The following is a 15530-nucleotide window of genomic DNA, read 5'->3' as shown; positions in this document are numbered from 1 at the left end:
ATGGGAAAAAAGAAAATACCGAAAATGACTCCAAGCTAACAGCGCTGTTGGGTGCACTGTACCGATTGCCCGGGTCGGGCTGGTTTGTCGCTCCTTTGGCCCCCTGTATGAGAGTTGTACCGCGGATACACAAGGCTCCTTGGGGCTAACAGGGGAGAGGGGGCTTATGTGGTCGGAGAGGGAGGGGAGGAGATCCCTCCAGAGGGGGCGCAAGCATGAACCAGCTCTGTAGCCCGCGAGTGGATGTGCCTCGCCTCTACGGGCATTCAAGGAGCGTTCGGGTCCACCCCCAGAGAGGTAAAAGTGTGGTAGGGTGTGGGCGATGGAGACCGGTGAACCGGACTGGGGGCTCCGTGCCCGGTGGTTCTGGATGCTGGACGTGCAGACAGTTGAATCATGTCGCCACTGTTTAAATTGATATCTCAAAATTCTGTGCAGACAGGGTCGTTGACTGGCGGCGATCACCCAAGGCGTTCCACACAGTCTGCTCGGTGTGAAAGGAAAGGCAGACTCGGCCACCAGTGCGGCGCGAGCGATGCGTGGAATCGGATAATTTCTGGTTCCTCGGTGGTATTTGGTCACTTATTTTCAACCAAGTTACGAGGATATTGCTACGGTGATTTGGTGAGTATATGATTTTGCCCTTTCTCTTTTTTTTTCTTTTTTCTTTTTTTTTTCCCCCCCCTTGTCTCAAAGAGGCGCGGCAATCTCGACCGCAGCTTGTTGGTCCCGCAGTAATGACTTCAGCGCGATGGGTTAGCCCTTTCGACGGGGGCCGATCCCTCTTTCGAACATCTCAATTTCCTAATTCCGATTGCCCAAGTTTTTTTTCATGGAACCTGTTTCAGTCAGATACGGGTAATGGGGCAGCGCGGGGGAATCCACATCCAAAATTACAGGCGCGTTACCGACCTTTTAGTCTTTTGCATTTGTAGCGCGGGTTCTAAAGTTTGCGAATGACAAATTGTGGGGACGCGCCTGTCGTATATGAACATGAACACACACGAGTTGAAAGATTACGTGCTCCGGTGCGATGTACTTTCTGGACCGTCGCTCGGACGGTCCAACAGGTCCGGAGGATACCTGACGGCACATAGCAGCCGTACAGGGTTACAGGGTGTATTGGAAGAAAAGGAAAGCATAAAAAAAGAAACGAGAAGAATCACGGCAACGCAATGGTCGGCCGCACCCGTTCATCGGCCCTGGTTGATAGGCCAGCTCCAACACTGATGGAGTCGCGCAGGCGATGGGACAGGGATCAGATTGGGGAACCATGCGAGCCAATCCCAGCGGCCCTCTGAAATAATCATGCGGAAATCAGAGCGTGGACTCGCGTGCATTTTCTGTTTTAGATCAATGTTTCAATTTACCCGCGAGTTAGTCCGTCTTCGCGATGTGAGCGACTCATCGGAGGGCCCAGCGTGGCTTGGCTCGGGTCTGGTTCGGGGGGACTCTGACCCAGACGTCAGGGTCCCCTTTCGTCTCGAGTATTCAGCGTTCTGCCGAGTCATACACCTCGAGGCATGCAGCCAACAAAGCCAAAAAAACCAACACAAACGCGCCGCGTCTATTGGACTACAAACCGTCACCTGTTGCGACGTCCGCCGTGGCCCTGGGCCGCAAGGGCGAATGGGGGAGACGAGCTAATGCGGGCTCAATTTGGCCTCAGATGCAGAAAGCATTTTGCATCTGCCAACGCATCTGCTTTTCTGGGTTTTGGTACCCTCCTGACAGAGGGAACCATGTAATGTGACAGTTTACCGCCAAACCCACGAGTCCATAGATCCGGTTCGCACGAGTCATCCCATCCACTGATTTCCATGCGGTCGATGGCTCTCGAATACCCAGGGGAACCAAGGCCTTGATGTCGCATCCGGAGGGCGACCGAGTCAGGGCCCATCTGGAGACCGTGCTAGTCCCGGTATCTGGTCCTGTCTCCGAGATGGAGCAAACCATGGCTGAGGCGATGGGCACATTTGGCGCGGCCGACGCGGGGGATGATTGGGGAAAACGGGCACTCCACTGGGCGAGGCTCCTTATCTATCGGCAACACCCGGGAGCACAGGCAACAATTGCCAGCTTCCACCACGGGCAATGTAGCCCCATATCCCCTCTTGCTCGCTGCTCCGCCCATCTCCACACCACCCTTGAAGAAAAGAAAGAATTACCCCCAGAGACATGGAGTCTAGAGTCGAGAATCGGCTCGCTCCACCTATAGTATTATGGTATTACGTTGGATCATCCGGTTCATTCATCGCTGCATGACTCGACTATTGTACGGTCCTGGCGTCCGTAGCAAGTCGATGAATGTCCCGCGTGATGTCAAGCATCAGCTCCTTTTCTTCTTTACTCCTTTAGGGGCGCTTTTTTCTTTGGCGCCGCCTGATCAGCGGCTGGTAGATCGTCGGTCATCTGCAGTGCCTAATTGCGGGCAACGGTTGAGTAGTCTGACCCTGAGCGCAGACCGTATTTTTTTCCCCTCTAATTTTGGACCGAAATTTACCCGTCCGTGCCCTGAACACGACGATTTTCTTCAGGTAAATTCGGCCGATCGTTTCGGCCCATGACCAAAATGGGTCCCAGACCCGTGTCTCATTACCGGTCCGTTCCTTACAGGCGGTCCTGTACTCCGTACAACACGACGGTACCGTACTTCCTCGAGATCGCATAGCTCCAAGCTCAAGCTCCAAGCTCAAGCTCCAAGCTCCAAGCTCCAAGCTCCCGAGCTCATTGCTGACCCCCCCCCCAAGAACCGCCGAATTCTAGAAAGAAATGGAATCTGCAATCAAATAGGCCAACAGGCACGGCCAACACGGCCAACACGGCCAACCCAACCGTACAGGAGAAAGCGAGGTAATCGAGCACGACCGCTTGCGCAAGCCTCCCAACACTGGGCTTAGGCTGTAGCAACGACCCTGGTCGTATTTTCTCCTTTCTCCCTCGCGCTCATTTCTCTTCTGAGTATCGTCGCGAGTCCACCCGGGGATCTTTGGTCCGTTAGCGCTGCTAGTTCCGTTTTCTTTGTTTTCGCCTCGCCTCTCCTGCATCCTGTAGCCTCAATGGGCGAGCGCTCCCGCGTCCGTGCAGATCTGATCAACATGGCACCAGGGCGCTAACAACCGGACGACCCCCGGGTCTTTGTTTGGGGATGGTTCCACCTTTCATCTCCTCAAACTCTCGTCAGGCCAATCACGACGCCACCGGACGAAGTAGCCTGGCGTTAGTCGCGTAGCCGCAGTGCGGTCCCATCACGTGAGTGTCGGCCTGGCCGAGGCCGACTCCTTCCTAAAGCGTTCCGTCATGGACTAAAGCACTTCATCCCATGGAAGCGAGGCGCCCTGCACCTCGCCAGACCCGCGCACTCGTAGATGGGTAATACTCGGGCAGCGGGGAGGGATTACCCGAGGGAGTCCGTGCCTTGGCCCATCATCACATTCTGGCGGCCGGTTACGAGTCATGTCGTGCAGGTTGCGTCCCGATCCTGGCCCCATCCACGGCCAATGATCCGCCAGGGCCGCCCGACCAGGGTGGAACGTGGCCGCTGTGGCCACAACTTGTCTGCCCGTCCACCAATCAGTGACCCTTTCACCCGTACTTTGTGGTGATGGGCTGGACATCCCCGGCGCTGAAGGATGGAGGACGGAGAAGGGGCTTGGGCAATGGCGACTGCGCCGATGCATCCCAATTCATGTCGATCGGCCGTTCTCTCGATGCCCTTCAGGCGAATCTTTCTTTGTTCGAGGTCGACGGTTCGCGAGGTGGCTCCGGTCGGTTGAACGGTCTGATTTGAAACCGTGACTCTGCATGTCGCCGCGAGTCAAGACCAACCCATCATTTGTCATTAAACCCATGCTCCGTCAGTCCGGTGAGCACAGCCGCCCAACAACGCTATGGGCGACGCCATCCCCCCTCCGGTGACACCCCGCTAGTCTAGCGATAGCCGCCTGTCTGCATGTCGGTACCGATGTATCCCCAACAGCGTCATCGTCCAGAAGCAGTAATTCAATACTGCCTGGCTTTGGTGCGATGATGTGACCTTGGCGTGTCGGCCTCTGCCGTCGTGCATCCGAGAAACTGATACGTGTTTCGTGGTCGACAGTACCTCCATCCTGTGGTGTTTCCACACGTCTGCAAACTCCCCTATGGACTCCTTTATACCGCCGTCCAAAAGGCCTCACTCAACCCGCCCACAAAAGGCGATTTTGGAATGCCAGTCCTGCATTTGGTCGCCAGATTTCCTATCATGATGCTTCGAATGGACTCAGGCTGATGGAATACTACTGTACTACTCCTGTATGGCCACCGATACGATTGGGATGACCCCCATGCCGGATTGGAGATGGGCAAGTTCCTGCACAGTCTGACTCGGGCGTTCCTGCTTGAGAGGCGTCATGCAAAGTTTCCGCATCCACATTGTATTGTGTTGGTCTGAACCCCCTGTAGCTATAGCCTTGATGTGCAGTCGCTGTGCTCAGTTGCATGAGGTGAGTGGGGAGGAGGTGGCACGACGACAAATCAGTAGAACATCAAGAATAGAATGGGGCTAGAGCTGCGGGAGGAGACGATGTACAGGTGGGGGTCGTCTAGCCTAGTTATACGTTCTCTGTACGAAGTATCTACGACTACCAACAGCCTCCGAGTACTCCGCAGAGCATAGTGGTGCTGTATGAGTTCAACGTCCTTCCCGTCGCCCCCGACCCCCACCCAACATGAAAGACAGGAGATTCAACGGAGAAGCAGGATAGATCGAGATAATCCCGCAGCGCGGCAAGAACGCGGTTTCAGATAGCGCATGGCTTAGCTCAATAATGAGATCACCTAGGGCCAAGAGAATGCCCATGACTCGAACCGAAGGACTACCACGGGCAGCCATGATTTTATCCCTGCATAGATCCCAGTCTGCAACCCTAAACAGGTGGCCCCGAACTACGCCGAACGGTCCAGTTCAGTACGCGTGGCTGCCAACTAACTTGGTCAATTCCCGCTCCGGGGACCATCAAGAGACCTGGTCTGATACGTCTCATTCGTAGACTTTTAAAAGGTCCAGACAATGCGAATCCGCCCCGGCGCCTGTGCTCGGGTTTCTGCAGGCCAACTGTTCGCACTGCCCTGATCCCGACCCTGGTTCTGCATTATTGCGCAATTAACAACCTGAGACTGAGCCCGCCAGCAGGGGGCCAATGCAATGCAATCCAACCCCCTCTTAACCCGCACGGTTTATGCGAAACGAACGAGATGGATTACGGACAAGGATTAATTGGTTCATGGTGGATTGAACCAATGCAGTCTACAGAGTACTCCGTACTTGATTCATACCCCCTACCCGCGCCCCTTCCCCGACCTCATCTCTCCTCCTGTACATACCCTGGACACATGTCGTGCGTAGACCCCGGCATAAGTGACCTACCGTACAGTACTCTCCATACGTGAAAATAATTAAATACTCATACCCTGTATTTTGCATACACACTCCACCAGCAGAAGTCAACCCCTCCCTCAAGCCCGTACCGCCAGGTAAGCTTTCAGCCGCATAGCACGAGATTGTGCAGAACTCAAAAACCCGTCAGTACGCGGTCGCCGACTCCGCTGAGTGGATCCCACCGTCGCAGTTTTTGCCCTGCCTGGAGTAGTGGGCTCATATTTTACCGTGAGGATCAACACAGTATGAAGATTACCGTACTGCACGGCTACTGGCTGCAGAAGAAAATTTGCAAAATTAGCCATGTGGCCATATCCTGCACAGCTCACTAGTGTCGTGCTTGTCGATGACGATTCTAGAAATGTTTACAGAGAAAAGCTAATGTCAATAGCGTGAAGACAAAATTATGGAGAATGAGATGATGACGGTGCCTGACACGAGAAGATAATAAAAAAAAAGATAAGAAAAACTCCCGTGAAGGAAGGGACATAGGGTTTTGGGGCGCCTGAAGAATCCCCGAAATATCCTGATGGATCCCGCTGACGGCTGACACGCAGAGCGGCACTCCCCAAAGAAGAATCTCGCAGACGATCAACACCGTAACCCTTAAGAGGCAAATGGTAGCGAGAATCCTCGCGGGGAATCTTCGGGTAGCTTCAACAGCCTTTTCTAGCTATCACAATTCCTTCACGGATTGCGCGTTTACTGCTTTCGTGCTAGGCTATGCCCTAAGAGATGACAGGCAGATAGGCAAAATACAGAGACGCCCAAGAAGAGCGACTTGAAAATATCAAAAAAACGATTTTCTCGAAATTTTCACGTGCTTCTGGAAATGAGTCAACGAGCGAATCAGGAGGGGATTGATAAGCGAAGCAACCAATAGGAATTTATCAATGGTCGAAATTCTGGATTATGAGGATGGCTGAGGCTTACAGGAGGATTTTGTTAAAATTAATTTGCATTGTTACGGGCCCTGTGGCCCGGATTTCCGGCCGGAGGAGGATCAGTAGCCGCGCACAGCACTTCTAGAATAAGCCTTGGGGCCGGGAGTGGTCCTGGAGCTACTTGCGGGCTAACTAGAGAGCTATGTATAGGGCCTAATCCCCCCTGGATGATATCAGGAAAACCGGCCGTACGCTACCGGTATTTTTGCGCGGCTGGAAAATGACTCCATTATGCCCAGGAAGGTAAAAGCAGAACTAGACCCGGAGGTATGTGCTTCCCCGTACGGGAGTACTTGATCAGCAGAATATGACCTTTGGCAGGCCTTTTTTCCTGGTTGGAAGGTCGGCGCAACGTCCTGGGAATTGAACCACAAATTTCCGTGATAATTCAGCACTAACCGTCGGGCGTCCTTAGTACTCGGCGGATCTCCTTCACGCTTGTTGCGGGCTTCATCTAGCCTGTCTTGGATATGGACGGATTTGTATTCGACGAGGGGTTCTGCGTACCAGATATAGTTTGTGGCCCCTAGAGTTAGATAAATGAGTTGATCACCAGCAGCGGTAGTGCTCGCTAAAAATAAAATCAAAATTCATGAGAATCTCGACCATTAAATCCCGGCATACATTTGGCAAAACATCTCTGACATCGAGTGCAGAAAGCTAATGTGCCGTCCCGCTTTGATAGGGATGATGTGTAGCTGCGAGAAGTACCCAGGCGCAGCGATCCGCAAACATAGCCAGCCAACCAAGAGGAATTATTCAAGGGGAAATGATAGCCCCCTTCCCCTCCGCCGCCTCCCCGCCTTCACATTTGAAGCACGTGGTTTCCCGGAGCTAATGGCCTGTTGTCGAAGCTTGGATCGCCTCCATGCTGATAATGATGCTCAAATAACCTGTGACAATCTTCATCTCTTCAGGGGGCTGCTTAGCCAGAGTCGCTCTGTCGTGAGGAATATTAATGGATGCAGCAGAAAACAGATATTGTTTATCTTTCCCGTTCTTCTTTTTAGTGGCTATTGCAGTTCCTTCATGCGAGTGGATCTGGGAGGGGTTGCTGATCGGCTTAGCTGCCTGCCTAGATGTGTTGCGGTGCTTCCCTCATTCGGTACTCCGTAGCCACTGCTGTAACCTTTCTATCTGGATTAATTAATGTCGCATCTTACTCACGTCAGGTGAACCATGATCCGCTGAGAACGCTCTGCGCTGGTAAACACACTACAACCTCGCACGGGGCACTTACGGTCGGAGATTCTAGCTCCGAGCTGCGACCGGGGCAAGTGATACATAATTTAAGAATAGTTCGTCCAGTTATGGGGCGACCCACTCCCCCCTGAACTACGCACGAAGGAATGGGCACGCCGGGCAAATTAACTATGGCGAAAAATTTCGTTAATACAAATCGACAATGAATCAATCCTCTTTAGCTCGCGGGACAAAATCGCTGCGAAGATCCCATAAACCGAACCCGGACCAGGATCTTCGAGAATTTTCATCTCTGCGACAGGCTCGAACTTAGCTCGTCGTCTGTGAGAAATATCGGGAATAGAATAAGGGGTCAGAGACCTCTGATCGGGATTTTCTGCCCCTGACTATTCATAGTCCGCAGCCCTTAGGCTAGAGACTTGTTGGGTAGGTAGAGGCCGATACGGGGATTCACAGAAAAATGTGCCATACAGATCATTCTACGGATTTCTCCGCCCAGAAGAGTAGAATTGTCATCAGCTTCTAAAAGGGGGACTAATGTTGAAAAATTTGATTGAAATATATATATCTCTTCTTTTTAATTGTTTACATGCAGTATAGTATATTTGATAGTGATATTGATAAAATAAAACATTGTAACTTTGCTATACTATTCGCGCTATACTTAGAAAAACCTACATTGGGGATTTTGATTCAGAATACGACGTGGTTATTGAAATATTATGGGATAAAATTATGGCATTTACTATGGGATTTCAGACTGGCGGTCACGCAGGTGGATTACGTTATGTAGTTTTCACTTCTTCAAGCCGTGGTTTCTTCAGGCGGCCGACTGACTGACCACTGTCGTTGCTTCCTCTGGGCTGGGCATAATCTTCTTAACCCCGAAACCCGAAAACAGTGAGTGCAAGGTGAGGTTGCTTGCTGACCCTGAAATTACGCACCTATGTCTGACCGCAATCCAATGATACAGACTCTGATCGTCGGCGGCGAATGAGGGGGAACCGGATATCGTATTGATCGGATCTCGTTCGACTTCCGTGGTCTATAATCAAAAATGAGCGATCGGGCCTTGTGAAAGAGTCATATTTCGTCGAAATTGTTGGGAAACTCACTCCGATCGATGCATTCGCTTCGCCGTTGCCCACAACAGTGCATTGTGCGAAGTCTCTTTCTCGTCCTTGGCGATCCAATCAGTGGTAGTAGAGAGTTGACGACAGTCTCTAGGGCGAGGACTAATGCTTCAACTATCACACCGCGAGCCAGTGCCCCGGGACGTTAGTCTCGGGCTAATGGCTGTGTTCAGCAAGTCAGATGGCAGTATGGGCTTTTACTTTTCTTTGGGCTGCTTCTACTTGTTCCATGGGTGCTTTACCCGTGATGATGGTAAACGGCAGGGGGTCTAAGAGCGCGACGTCGTGCTGAATCACACTGAGACACCGTAAGCGGTCAAGATGATGTCGGTCTGCAGACCTGACAGGTGCCGGACGCAACGCTAATCCCAGGGTAGTAAATTGTCTTTAGATCTTTACAGATATCAGTCAATCATATCTGGGCGGTGACATATCCTCGTATGGCTAGAGGTGCGAGGGCCAAGAATAACAAGGAAGTCCGTAGTTAGTTCAGGCGACCCCGCCCGTAAATACAACTACCGATACGCGAAAGTCCAGAAACAAATTAATTTTCTCGGTACATACCATAATAGGCATACTCTGATTGGAGGCATAGAGTGAATAGGTATTCGTTTACTGGTCCTTCGAACGCGGAAGGGTGTGGTTTGCCCCAAACCTGCTGGCTGATCCAGCGACCCGGACTTAGCTCGGCTGATTTGGTTTGTACTGCACACTCGCGGGAGCTGGTTCGACCGCGGATTTCCTGCTGCCTCTTTGTCTCGGTGATCTCCGTGGCCGCCCCAAAAAAGAAGCAGTGCGGATCCAAGGTGATGAGCATGATGTCTGGTGCTTAGGCAATCTACCTGTCCCTATTCATGATCATCAAGAAGCACCATGGCCCTAACGATATGGCCACATCATAGCAGACGGAGAGATTTGATACGAGAAGGCTACGACGAGCCAGGTACTTCATTTGTAACTCCCCAAGGTTTAGCCGATCAGTATTTTGTGATTTTTTGCAAGGGGGGTAGAGGGGACTCGGTATACTGGTTTACGCCTAGGGTGTGTACTGTAAATTCTGCATCAATACCATGGTGCGAAAGACGTGTATTTTTTGCTCTTTTACAGATGAACATCAGCCATGGCCTTGCAATTCATCTGGCGAATTGATGTAGCTGCAGATGGCCGCGTATATTAGAAGTGGGGTTCTAGATGATTTTGATGACTCTATCCCGTACTTAATTTATTCTGTTACTGTACCTGACTCGGCCTAACCTATACAATGTAAATACAAGCATATCGTAATAAAACCCCATGCTGCAAATTTCGCTCAAAACTCCGTACAGAAAGACCATACATACTGTACCGTAGACGCCAAGCGCTCCGGCTGACCGTCTGCTTAAGTGAACGCTATGCTGTAGAATCCCACTTGATATACCGAGCGAGAAATTCAATGTAGCAGAGCCTCACGGCCTTCCAAATTAACTACGGAGGTGTTGCATGCACAATACGGACAAATATAGGAGTACTACAGTACTAGCTTTCGGCAGACAGTCCTAGTTAGGCACACAAGTCGGTAATGTTGTCCTATTCTCCTCAGAAAAATTATTTCATCCCCACTACTAACCCCTCTGATTTGCATTATTGAATGCAATCCATGGAAGAGACGTTCCACACCGGGGCCTCCGAGGGTGCGCCCGGCGAACGGAGAACACGGGCGCGGAAATGGGGGGGCAGGATTTTCTTCAGCTGAGTCACCCGGTATAGAACCAGGCCCAGGAGATACTACCTGGTAGGGTTGGGATAATCATTGCAAGAAAAACTTTGTTTAAGGATAAAGCATTCGAAAACGTCAAGACTAGTTTTGCAGAGAGTCAATCTACTTAGTAATTAAATTCGATATGTCATCCGCGAAAGGAAGATCTTCATTTTAGGGGTGGTCAAGCCATTGCGCCCAAATTAAACCACCCTCTTTCAGCAGAGAGGACCTTAAAACTTTTAATACGCATGTCAGGCCGGTAAGGAATGAGTTCTCGAGAAAAGTAAATACAGGCTCGCAATAATGTGCAGACAAATACACATAACACATTCCCTGGGATCATCAGCATTCATCTCACCCGCCGAGTCTTGTAACATCCCGTCGAGATTAACCGGAGCACAGCAAAGTGCATAGCCACCTTACAGTCGACTATGTCCAGTGATATCACATAATTGCGAGATCAGGGTCTCGATTTGCCTCACGGGGCCGATCGATTGCATGGTGCATGCAGAGCAAACTGTTCTAAGACATGCACGATGACTGATTTGTATTACTTTGACAAAGATGGGCCCGTGGTCAGCAAGTTGAGAGAGGACACTGTTTCCCAAAGTGAACATGACATGTACAGTGGCTAAAGCCTTTGCACCCCGGTACTTCGGCCGTAGTGTTTACTAATTATCTGCCGAATATTCTGCAATGCGAAAAAGACGCAGCGCGCTTTTGTGCGTAGAGGTACGCGGTGTAGGTTGTCGTAGGTAGGGCGGTCAGGATGCAGAGTACTGGAGTGCAATACTTCTGGGCCGCCACTATAGTATTCTAGTGGCTCATGGCTTTTGCGGTATATATTATTGCCTTGCCGACAGATTAACAAAGACGGTAACTAACGGACATCGCTTGCACCGACTGAGGGCATTTAATTAGGATGTTCTTTGCTCGTGCTTTGCACACCCCACCATCCTTCTCTATTATCTGAACCCCTCCCCCTCGGCGAATATCCTTCCTTCACCAAGGGATACCCTAGACATGTGTTGTTAAATACGGTGTACTCAACTACAGAATAGACTATTGTCCTGAACAACGCAGGCACCCATGTCAGATTCGCTCGTCCGGCTTTGTTGGTACGTCAGCACCGACAATACCCGACTCAGTCCTTAATCCCGCATTGCATCAGCCCCCCACGTGGCCATCCTGGCTATCCACCGGACTACCTCCGAGGTTCGGGCTTTTTTCTGAAAGCCTTGCAAGGTTCGAAGCTAAAAGGTGAGCGTGAGCTTACAAATGCGAATGGGGAAAACAAAAAAATTCCAAATTGAAGGGTGGGGGGCGAAGATAGCGGTGGATCTGGTGATCGACTTGATGCGCGTCCAAATGCTGTTTGGAAAAGTCTCACTGGACAACTCGTAAAGACTTGTTGGGATCGGCGCTTCGAAAGGGAGGGTTTGGAGGGTTGGAATAAAATCTCTGCAATAGGGTCTTTGGCGCCCAATGTCCAAAGATCCTACTGGCTGATACTGCCTCAGATTTAGGGTGACAGCCACGCCGCACACAGATGACGACGTAACATCGTCGGGCAAAAGAAAGGAAGAGGCATCAAGTGACGAACAGGAAAAAAATGCATGTCATAGCGGCATCTGACCCAACCAATTAGGAGGACACGCTTTGCACATCTGCAACAATTGCACACCTAACAGGAAGTCCGATTTATCTGCATCCGTCTAGATTAGACCAAGTTTTGTGACGGATGTAATTGTCGACCCATAACCATAGTATCAGACAACAGTTCGGTTTCTGTTCGATGACATTAGTAATAACGAATAATAACGAACAAGATCAGCACTAGATTGATTTCATAATTAGATAAACAATTCCATTGCTTATGATGTACCTTTGCCCACCCGTAGAATGTGAGGGAATGGTATCCCAGAGCGGAAAGATAGTGGTCGTCGCAATAGCCGTTCCGGTATCCCTAGTGGATTGCAGCGAGGCTACATGCACGAAAGTTTAGTCATTCCCTTCACTACGTTGGGATTTCAAAAAGTTTTCAGCATTTAAATGTGCACTTACGAATCAGGTGGTTGAACAAAAAGCTAACGATGAACGAAAGAGAGTAATAAGCCTTTTGGTTAGCCTTTGGCATATATAATGCAACAGTATCAGGAGGTATGCTGGTATTTGCCAGAGCTATAAAAACAGCCGCATTGGAAGAGTTAGGCATGTTGATGTAGGAACCCCAGCTGTTGATAGCCGCGATAGAAGATACACGGGCACTATAACAACAGACTACCCAGTTAGCAATAAAACATAAATAGAGACGCCAAGCTCGAATCTCTGATTCAAGTATGTCCATTGTATGTCTCCCCCGATTGAAACATCCGGTGCGGGCCAATGGTTGCCCAATCAAGGGCGAATTGTACTTGACTTTGGCACCGTTGCATGCATGTGAAGCGTTGTTTGTTTGTTGGCCCACAGATATTTGATGTGACGGAGCATCTATCGCAGGACTATCGTAATTAAATTCAAGTCCATAATACATCTGGATGATTAATTATACCTCCACTCTGACTCGTGCGTTAGGAGTTGCCGAGCTCTAGTAAACTACACAGGCTAGAGTGGTCGACATCACCTAAACTTGAGTTTGGTTTGGTTTCTGTACGATGGAGGTTTTCCCAAGCCCCCACGAGTCTTATCCTCGTCGAAATGAAAAGGCTCTATCTCGAGGAAGAATTCGTTGGTACTTGAGAACTATGGGTCGGCTAAAACTTCGATATTCTTCTTCTTTTGCTTCATCATCGAAGCAAAGGAACCTCCTAGATTTATAAGAGTTGATTTTGTCGGGCATAACTAAGGTGCAACTGCGGGTCCTTCGCATGAAATATTGCGGGGTCATTTTCTGGCATAATATCACGCCATATTGAAGGCAACGAACTGACGTTATTGTTGAGGATAGCACGCAAGAGCCTCTCAGATTCACTTATCTTGGCAAGATTGTCCTTTACCACGCCATATGAGGATATTAATCTGCTACCGTAGACTCTGCCACCTGGCTCATGAGTGTCTTTTGTTCTTTAAAGAACGAATATATCGTTGATTTGAACTTGACAGTGGAAAAATTACCCATGTAGTTCATGCCTTAATTCAATGATGACACAAATCAGAATTAATGACAATACGGATTATAGAGTTTCTAAGCTCTGATGCGTCTCGTAAGTCCGAGCGTATCCCACCAATGGCACATAATTTGGGCTCGTGAAGAAGGTGCCACGCGATTTCGGGTGATAATGATGCGAAGAGTGGCTTGAGGGAAGAAAATATATTTAAAGCAGTCTTCATTACAGATATCATGGGACAAAAGCTTCTGCAACTTGATCAAGCAAAGGATCTATCCATACATTACTCAAACCCGCAATATGGCACCATCTACCACTGAAGCTTCCACCGCAGAGATCATTGTTCCAGTCAAGGCCGACCTCCAAACAAGCATAAGCAAGCCTAAAATAAGGCGAATCATCGATGAGGAAGGGCGAGAGACTACTGCTAGCGTATGTCGTGAATATTCTCGTTATCCCCGTCACGGCCATCTAACATGAATCACTATGTGACTAGTACCCAAAATATCTACCCGTCTGGGATTATGGCGAACAGTTTTCCCCCCTCGAACCTTTCACACACATTGATCGTGGCAAGGACGCCAATCCCTCCTTCGAAGATCTTCTCACGGAAGGGTCTAAGATTCAGAAGCTCACTCCGACTATCGGATCTGAAGTCACAGGAGTCCAGCTGAGCAGACTTACTCCCGCCGCAAAAGACCAGCTTGCTCTCCTGGTTGCCCAGCGCAAGGTTGTTGTCTTTAGAGATCAGGACTTTGCCGACTTACCCATCCAAGAAGCCCTCGATTTCGGAGGCTACTTTGGCCGGCATCATATTCATCCCACCAGTGGGGCTCCGGAAGGATACCCCGAGGTTCACCTTGTTTACCGGAATAATAATGCGTGGGAGTATGATCAATATCTCGCCGCCAAGAATAGTAGTGTTTCCTGGCACTCAGATGTGACTTATGAGCAGCAACCACCTGGCACAACGTTTTTGTACCTTCTGGATGGACCCGAAGTGGGCGGCGATACTGCTTTTGTGGACCAGGTTGAGGCCTATAGGCGGCTTTCACCGGCGATAAAAGAGCGGCTGCATGGTCTCAAAGCCGTGCACTCTGGTTTTGAGCAGGCTGAAAACAGTCTTAAACGTGGAGGAGTTGATAGACGAGAGCCGGTGAAGAATGAGCATCCCATTGTCCGTACTCATCCGGTGACGGGTGAGAAGGCTCTTTTTGTCAACAGTGGTTGTAAGTGTTCTCTCTTATATGGTCACATATACCATAGCTAACTCCAAAGAAAGTCACTCGCAGCATCGTTGGGCTCAAAACAGAAGAAAGCGATGCTCTTCTAAGCTTTCTATTGGCTCATATCGGCCGCGGTATTGACTACCAGGCTCGAATTCGATGGGCCCCGAAGACAGTTGTTGTTTGGGATGTAAGTGCAAATCTGGGTTACTTGAATGGAGGGTTTAGAGACTGACAAATAATAAGAATCGCGTGACTGCCCACTCTGCAATTATTGACTGGACGACAGGGGAGCGTCGCCATTTGGCACGTATCACCCCACAGGCCGAGCGTCCTTACGAAACACCTTACGTCCCAGATGAAGATAAATCGAAAGCTTGACTACGGCAAATCGATGACGAAACATTCGAGGTTGTTAGAGAGATATGGGTACCGAGATGTCTACGATATCGAAATAAATCCTAGTTGTCGCAAACTACGGTGTTATTGGGATACATTGAATAGCCTAGACTACGAAACTTTTGTAGTCTGTGCACTTTCCTGTCATCATTAGAATAATGTTTTTAAGAAGAGTGTCCATCATTCTCCCCACTGATGACATAGTACAACATCCCGCCGAGCCTGACGCGGTAAACACTCTCGTGAGTAGAGTTCGACAAAAGTACATTTGTCCCATATTTTGCTCCATGAAATCTAAAGCCCGAGTCGCAATGCTCATATAAACATTTGAGTGGAATAGTAAGATCGGGGACCAGTCTTT

The 15530-nt window shown here is 49.8% G+C and overlaps 1 protein-coding gene across 1 annotated transcript; it reads left to right on the top strand.

Annotated features, from left to right (window-relative positions):
- Positions 1-13844: 13844 nt before the first annotated feature.
- N7482_010110 (TauD/TfdA dioxygenase family protein) lies at positions 13845-15151 on the top strand (the record flags this gene model as incomplete). Its single annotated transcript, XM_056692234.1, has 4 exons — positions 13845-13976; positions 14041-14773; positions 14827-14960; positions 15017-15151. 4 exons carry the CDS (start codon positions 13845-13847, stop codon positions 15149-15151), a joined length of 1134 nt encoding a protein of 377 aa, XP_056538191.1.
- Between the last annotated feature and the right edge of the window lie 379 nt (positions 15152-15530).

This window comes from Penicillium canariense (assembly GCF_028826845.1).
Source record: "Penicillium canariense strain IBT 26290 chromosome Unknown utg000008l_segment0_segment0, whole genome shotgun sequence".
NCBI lineage: Eukaryota > Fungi > Ascomycota > Eurotiomycetes > Eurotiales > Aspergillaceae > Penicillium > Penicillium canariense.
Note: the sequence above shows the minus strand (reverse complement) of the source record. Positions and strands in the feature narration are given on the sequence as shown.